The sequence below is a fragment of the Cebus imitator genome, unplaced genomic scaffold (genome assembly GCF_001604975.1).
Source record: "Cebus imitator isolate Cc_AM_T3 unplaced genomic scaffold, Cebus_imitator-1.0 Scaffold69, whole genome shotgun sequence".
Taxonomy (NCBI): Eukaryota; Metazoa; Chordata; class Mammalia; order Primates; family Cebidae; genus Cebus; species Cebus imitator.
This window is the reverse complement of record NW_016107384.1, coordinates 2,658,169-2,666,347: the sequence shown is the minus strand read 5'-3', so window position 1 is coordinate 2,666,347 and position 8,179 is coordinate 2,658,169. Positions and strand designations below refer to the sequence as shown.

At 40.8% G+C, this 8,179-nt stretch overlaps 1 protein-coding gene across 3 annotated transcripts in view; it reads right to left on the bottom strand.

Moving 5' to 3' along the window:
* The window catches only part of BRMS1L (BRMS1 like transcriptional repressor), a 51,740-nt gene extending 45,011 nt beyond the window's left edge, over window positions 1–6,729 (bottom strand). The window contains exons 1-4 of one of the 3 annotated variants that reach the window (XM_017530827.1): window positions 6,394–6,611; window positions 3,468–3,580; window positions 2,159–2,249; window positions 647–774 (exon numbers count right to left, since the gene is read on the bottom strand). In XM_017530827.1, coding sequence (XP_017386316.1) covers window positions 647–774; window positions 2,159–2,247 — 217 coding nt within the window. In that variant the 5' untranslated portion in view covers window positions 2,248–2,249; window positions 3,468–3,580; window positions 6,394–6,611. Of the gene's footprint in view, window positions 1–646; window positions 775–2,158; window positions 2,250–3,467; window positions 3,581–6,393 lie in introns of all 3 variants that reach the window. The other 2 variants (XM_017530826.1, XM_037739368.1) reach the window with 2 other exon arrangements.
* Between the last annotated feature and the right edge of the window lie 1,450 nt (window positions 6,730–8,179).

The following is an 8,179-nucleotide window of genomic DNA, read 5'->3' as shown; positions in this document are numbered from 1 at the left end:
AAAAAAAAAAAAAAAAAAAAAAATCAAACATATCCCTTGATTATGAGTCATAGGACATGATACTGAGGCTGGATCCCACTTACAAACATAAGAATGAAATGTAACCATACAAATATAGTACATCTTTGTTTATTCACAGCCACAAATGAGTAACTAAACTTATCAAAGTAAAAAAGAATTAAATTATCTAGTTGAAGGTAAGTTTCCTGTTCTATAGTATCCTGATCAAACGTTTTTAAAATTTTTTTATACATTAAAAAAAAACCCTATCACTCTTACATATTAAAAAAATGCCAAGAGCATTTAAACTTTAATTTCTCTAATAGGGAATTAAACTGTGATAATAACAGTCTCTCTTAATGACAGTATCATAGTTTCCAGTTGTTTCATCGTATGTTGAACTATCTTCTCAACAACACTGTAAGCAACTTGAGGGCTTTTTTTTTTTTTAATCCCCTACAGCAGCAGAGCAAAGCAAAAGGTATTTAATAAATATAGTAGCTGTGGGCTGACTGATAGTAAAATATTCTGGTCGATGTAAATATATTTGTAATCCCATCAACATAAAACACTTACTTGACAAACACCTTTAAAGCTATTGAAGAGTTTACGTTCTATATATGGAAAAGGTTCTTCACTTTCCTACCTGCTACCTTTGTACGAATTTGCATATTTTCCTGTAAAGTTGCCAGCGGTTCCAAGTATTCTGGTGCTTTTCCAGCTATGACTTCTTGTAGTTTTGCATCCACCTGACTTAATCGTTCTTTATAAAGTCTTAACAAAGCAAAAATTAAGATGTTAATTTAAAAATCTCAATAAAGGCTAACAATTTGCCATTTCTATGCATTATTTGTTCCCAATAGCCTTCATATTCCAATAATCTATCAAATGTATTTTTGCCTTTATCTCAAGCAAAGAACTCAATTACATTATTTGACTTTACGCACATAATCACAACATAGGTTATCTATCATTTTTATCAGTATTACTCTTTAATCCTTAATTCCCAATACAAAACAATAAAACTGAAATAACTACTTTTTGGCACTGTCAATTTTTGTTTTTGTTTTAACTACAGAACAATAAAACCAATTGTAAGAGAAATGGTCATTTAAACATTGGCTTTAAAAAAAAAAAACAAATCACTTTGAATAGACATTACCAGTTGTCAAAATAAATAATTACATGGTTTCTCTCTACCTTTCCTGAAAAGGAGTCAGTATCACTGTACTCAGCCTACTTAATTTTTTAATAGAACAAAGAAGTAGACTGATGAAGGTAAAACCAATGGCTTTGTGACCTGACATTCTAAGTTTGTCTCAACTACAATTAAAGAAGCCATAACAAAATTAGCTGCTCAATGAGCAAGGAAATCAAAAATCAAAAAGAAAAAAATTTTTTTTGCTATGAAAATGCTTTACTAGGCAAAACTGCATACTATAAAAATGCTTTAGAATGCAACAGGAGGAGATGTAAAGACACAAAGAAGTGCATAGTGACACATGGCTATCAGAACACACTAAAGAATTCACACTGATTCCTCACTTTACCTAGAAAAGGAAGCTTCTAGGCTACTTCCTCCTTAGAGGTCCCTGTTACTTCTATTCATAAAGCCACTTACAAATACTCTAATTTGCCAGCTGTCTCACCGATACCTTTAGAGTATGACACAACTCAGCATTTATTTGTTGGCAATAATCCTGCAGGACAGAACTAATTTTTTTTTTTTTAGGCAGGGTCTTACTCTGTCGCCCAGGCTGCAGTGCAGTGGCATGAGCACAGCTCACTGCAGCCTTGACCTCCTGGGCTCAATCGATCCACCTGCCTTAGCCTCCCAAGTAGCTGGGATCACAGGCACGTACCACCACATCCAGCTAATTTTTTAATTTTTTTTTGCGGAGACCAGGTCTTCCTATGTTGCCCAGGCTTGTCTCCAATTCCTGGGTTCAAGCCCACAAAAAACCCCTGCCTCCAAACCCTCAGTTTAGTTAATGAGGACTTCAGTAGACAAACAATAACTGAATCCTCTTTCATATTAGTCAGTCCCATAAAATGCAAATGGGAAAACAGCTGAGACTGAATCTAGTTGCTCTTATGCTAGCATACAAGTGACATGGTTGAGATTCAGTGACAATGGCCTTCTTAAGTCACTACTTACTGATCTTTGAGATCGGTAAACTGTTTCTCAAGATTGGACATTTCATCCAAACATTCCATTCTTCTTCTTTCACAGTCTTCATCATCCATTTCTGTTAATAAAAAGGCAAATATAAAAGATAAATGTTAAAAAGAAAAAAAAAGATAAACTTAATTTTCAAATTTATTTGAATGTCTCAAATATATCTGAATGTTAATTCAAATAGGAAGAAAAACTATAATATGAAGGCAAGGCCTATATTAAGCCTTAAGAAAAAAAACATTTATCAAATATAATAATTTCTGCTGGGCGTGGTAGCTCATGCCTATAACTTCAGCACTTTGGAAGGCCAAGGAAGGAGGACTGATTGAACCCAGGAGTTCAAGATCAGCCTGGGCAACATAGGAAGACCCCATCTCTACAAAAAATAAAATATTAGTTGGGCATGGTACCATGAGCCTATAGTCTCACTTACTAGGAGGCTAAGGCAGGAGGATTGCCTAAGCCTCAGAGTTGGAGGCCGCAGTGAGCCATGATTGCAACACTGCACTCTGCCCTTGGTGACAGGGTGACCTAGACTAAAAAAAAAAAAAAATTCCACTATAGACTTAATCTAAAATACAGATGAGTATATAAAACTATACTGGTGTCTAGATCCTCTTATTTTCATTCATTTTTAAATTGCTTAAAGGACTGACTATAAGCTATGACTATAAAGTAATCAACCCCCTTTTGGTTTGTTTTCCACCAACTCACCAGAATGTAACACCAAAATGATTGGGTCCTTTAAAGGATAACATCGCTCAAAAACACTTTGGGGATTCTTCTTTCAGAACTGCTCATATGGCTGATTTGCCAGTCACATAAAAAAAGGAAAGTGTCCAGGCACAGTGGCTCATGCCTGTAATCCCACCACTTTGGGAGGCTGAGGTTCCAAGGATTGCTTGAGCTCAAGAGTTCAAGACCAGCCTGGGCAACATGGTGAAACCCCATCTCTACTAAAAATACAAAAATTAGCCAGGCATAGTGGTGGATGCCTGCAGTCCCAGCTACTAGGGAGACTGACATAGGAGGATTGCTTGAGCTTGGGAGGCAGAGGTTGCAGTGAGCCAAGACTGTGCCAGCCTGGGCAACAGATACCCTGTCTCAAAAAAGAAAAAGAAAGAAAAAGAAAAAAGAAGACTAATCTTACTATGTTTACCACAGGCTCTCTTGGTCTGCCATTCCTATGCTCCCATTGTTCAGTCTCCCCATATTACTATCAGTCAGTGAGCAAGAGGCAAATGAGGAGGAAAACACAAACTTTTTAAGAAAAGCAACTGTTAATTACCAGATCTGTCCTATAGTCCACATTTTCTATGTTCACATCACATATATTCATTCATCAAAATAACTGAAGCACAAAATGATCTGCATCTTGATCTTCATCAAATAAAAGTCAAACTATGAGAAAGAGTTAAATCACGTTCAATTATTTTTATATAACAAGTAAGGCTATGACTCATTTTTTTCTAATTTTCAAAAACAGATTAAAAATATTTCTGGCTCTTGATTGCTTACTTCTTGGCTACTTAAAACTTGGTCCCTCAAGATGACTCACTATCCAAGTTCTCTGGATAGCAGAGGTTTTTCTATAGCCTTACAATTTGCTCAGTACCAACATTTCACAAGAAAAAACCGTGAAAGTTTAACATGAAAGACATATGGTAGAACAGAGATGCTTTAACAGAAGCAAACTGTAAAATGTATTTAAACAATTTCTTTGCACTGAAAAATTTTGACTTGCAGTTCAAATTTTTATCACATTCTTCAAAAATTAAGTTGTCCATTATTTTCTGGGAAGGAATTTTAAAAAGTTAAAAATCACAACAGTCAACATAAAAATTATAGGGGGAGAATTTTAACAAATAGAATTTTATGAGATCCTAGCTCCTATCATAAATGCAAAAAACATTTGAAGATAAAATGCTTTATAGATCTAAGAAATATATTCACAAACAGGCCAGGCGCGGTGGCTCATGCCTGTAATCCCAACGCTTTGGGAGGCCAAGGTGCTGGATCATTTGAGGTCAGGAGTTCAAGATCAGCCTGGCCAACATGGCAAAACCCATCTCTACTAAAAATATAAAAATTAGGCCAGGCATGGTGGCTCACACCTGTAATCCAAGCACTTTGGAGGCCAAGGCGGGCAGATGACCTGAGGTCAGGAGTTCATGACCTGCCTGGCCAACATGGAGAAACTCCGTCTTTAAAAAAAAAAAAAAAAATACCAACATGGAGAAACTCCGTCTTTAAAAAAAAAAAAAAAAATATATATACACACACACACACACACACACACACACACACACACACACATAAATTAGCCAGGCATGGTAGTGGGTGCCTATAATCCCAGCTTCTTAGGAGGCTGAGGTTACAGCGAGTCAAGATCGTACCACAGCACTCCAGCCTGGGCTGAGGAAAAAAAAAAAAAGAAATACATTCCCTCATAGTCTAGATCTTCTCCTTTCTTTATATTCCCCACTTCTGAAATCTCACCTACTTTCACGGCAAGGCAGATGACTTACAAAATATTCTCCCCTTCCCATATCAGGCAGGTTCCAACGTCACATTTCCATCTGTGAGTTGGGCATTCTTAAACATACTGCCATCATCTTAAAAGCAACATGTCTGAAATACTCTTACCTTTCACCTTCATCTGAGATCTTTCACTTCTCTATTTCCGTCGATGCTACCACCACTCTCCGTGTATCTTGGTTTTTTCTCTCACCTTCAATCCTAAACTTGCATTCATTAATCCTGTTTTGTGCTTTCTTTGAAATCCTTCACATCTATATTTCCTATTCCTCTCTGAGCTCAAGTTCTTCTCCCAACCAAAATGATTTTCTCACTCTTTTGAATAAGCCCTAAGCTCTGGCCCTTGTACTTTTTCTTATAATTCCTCTCCCTATAGGTACACCCACCATTGCAACCCAAATTCTACTCATTCTTCAACATAATTAAGGGAATCCCACCTTCTTCAGCTAGCCTTTGTGACCACCCAATTTTGAAAAGATTTCCTCTGTCTCTGAATTCCTACAGCAATATTTAATTAAGCATTCATTTGGCAATTTAATCAAGTGGTGACGTATAACAGCTCTTTAAGTGAGCCCAGATTATAATGACTTATCCTTCATATTGAGTACCGTCCAGTGCTGCACAAAGAAGTCACTCATAAATATTTTTGGATGGCTGATTTATTGATTGAAATTACAGCCTTCCATGGAAATTTTGCTTTGAAAGGGAAACATGAAAAGAAGGCATCTGGGTGATACGAGGCTATCATCAACCTATCATCAATGCTTCCTTTACATGGCCAAAATCAGGCCAAGACAAAGAAGTCAATCTCATCCCCATCATTTGAATAGGAGGAAAATAATCCCGGTAATCACAAACTCCATTTCACAATGGAATAACCATTCCTAAAAGTTTGCAAAGTTTATTTGTGGTGTTAATCTGCCCTCTACACCCAAAATAATTTAAAACAGCTCAAAGTTAGAAAAAATGGAAAGGGGGAAAAAAAAAAAAAAAAAAAAGAAAGAAGGGAAGAAAAGGTTTGGAGAATTTTCAGCGCTGACAAAACTCAGCCAATTTACAAGCATATGAAGATCCAAAATCAGCCCGAATATTGGTCCCTTCCTCTCAATCTTTCAAACTTCAGGGAGCTACTGAACGGGACAGCTCTCAAGTTAGCCCCCGAAAAAACACTGATGTAAAAGTGTTGACCGGCAAGCTGACTTGGAAACTGAGGTTAATTACTAAGCCGACCAAGGGCCAATCCAAATCCACCCTCGGCCCCTGCAACCCACTCGCGCTGAGAAGCGAGGGGTGCAAAGGTGAAAATAGGGAAAGAGGTCGGTGGGCTGGGAAGAGGAGACATTTCCTGGAGGCAGTTCCAGTGTCTGCTGCAGTAAGTTCTCCGCCCGGGCCGGGCGCCCCAGAGCACCACAGGGTGCAGGACCGCGCCGCGTCCCGGAGCTGGGCAAGCCCAGGCCCGCTCCACCCCACCCCGCCCCGCCGCCGGGACCCGTCAGGAGCCAGGCAGCGCCCCGCGACCGGTCCGGGTGCAGCCCAGGGCCCGGAGCCAGTCTCCGCCCCTTCCCTCTGTCCCCGCCCCGCTCTCCCAGCAGGACGCAGCCGCCTGGCGTGCAGAGAGCGGCCTGTCGCGCGCCGGGCGCGGGGACTCAGGGTCCCATCCCTGCTGGGTCGCGCACCTGAGCTATCTCCATCCTCGGAGACCGACGAGCTCTCCGTGTCCTCGTCCTCGGAGCTGCTCCCCTCATTTTCAGCGTAGTCCACCTCCATCTCATCGTGATGGTTGGTCTCCTTTTTATCTCCTCGGGAATGGACCGGCATTTTCCAGCCACGCCGTCGCTTCCCACTCCCGGCGCCCAGCCCGGCCACCGCCGCTTCAATGAAGGGCGCGTGGAACGCCCCGACCCACCCAGCGGCCGAGCTTGCTAGCCCCCTTGGCTCCTCCCCGCCCCCGGCCCGGGCCTCACAACCTAACCCGCAGCCTCTGCGTTGGCAGCTCTGCCATTGGCGGAGGCTGTCCACCGAGCCTGGGGGCGGGGCTTAAGCTGCTCTGGCATGATTGGTTGCCCGTAATTACGACGCGGCCTTCCGACGCTTGCCGGGAGTTGTAGTCCTTAAGGCTCAGACCTTCAGGGGCTGCATGCCTCCATTCCTCCGCAGCCCTGATCACTTCTTTCTTCTGGACTTCCAAGTCCCACAAGGAACGAAAGCTGACACTCTGGATCGCAGTTTATAAACTATACAGAAACAGATTGTGCGAATTTAGTCTGTATTTATCAATTTCCTGCCAAGTGATTGACCTGCCTGGCTATCCAAGATGTTACCGTCAGATGTGAAATTGACTTTTGCCTAAAAGGATCTTTGCCTGCTCATTGAGCCTAGGGAACTGGAGAACCGTCTCTTTTACCTAAGTACCTTTATTACCTACCACTAATAAACTGTTTTTATTGAATTATTAACTATAGACGATAACTTGCACTATGTTGCGCAAAAAACTTTAAACCATTCTTGAAACTTTTACAATGCAGAAGGTAAGGAAGTGTTATCTTGGCATTTTCAATCTAGTATTTTTTGCATTTATTTTTTACCAAATGAAGTCGGAAAATGTCATCAGTCTTTTTTTTTTTTTTTTTTTTTTAAATAGAGACGGGGTTTCACCATGTTGGCCAGTTTGGTCTTGAACTCCTGACCTTGTGATCCAACTGCCTCAGCCTCCCAAAGTGCTGGGATCACAGGCATGAGCCACCACGCCTGGCCAGGACATCAGTCTTAACTTCAGTTTTCAATGAAAAATACATACTTGACTTAATGAGATGATGTACGTTCTCAAAAAAAGGGTACATAGACAAGGAAGACTCAATAGATATCATAACTCATTAACTGACCACTTATCCTCTGTATCAGGTATCTTGGTAAGCTCTTTACATGAGTTACAGTGAGTCTGATTCTCAATTCAATAGCCCTGAGATAGGTGCCATTGTTATGCCCATTTTACACATAAGGAAACTTCATTTGCAGACAAATCTTAAAATTACATTTTACCCATTATAAAGACAGGGCTTCTTCTTGAAGTGGCAACTTACTATTGAAAGATAATACAGGCTGGCACAGTGGCTCACGCCTGTAGTCCCTGCACTTTAGGAGGCCAGAGCAGGCAGCTCACTTGAGATCAGGAGTTCCAGACCAGCTGGCCAACATGGTGAAACTCCATCTCCAGAGGCTGAGGTGAGAGAATCACTTGTAGCGGGGAAGTCAAGATTGCAGTGAGCCAAGATCGCACCACTGCACTCCAGCCTGGGTGGCAGAGTGAGACCCTGTCTCTTGTCTCAAAGAAAAAAAAAAGTTCATAGAATATTGTGGACTGTATAGCACTGCTTTCTCAAAGACAAGATCCAAAGTATGCAGTTAAATTTGTAATTTTATGTAATTATTTATTTAGAGACAGGATCTTGCTCTATCCCCCAA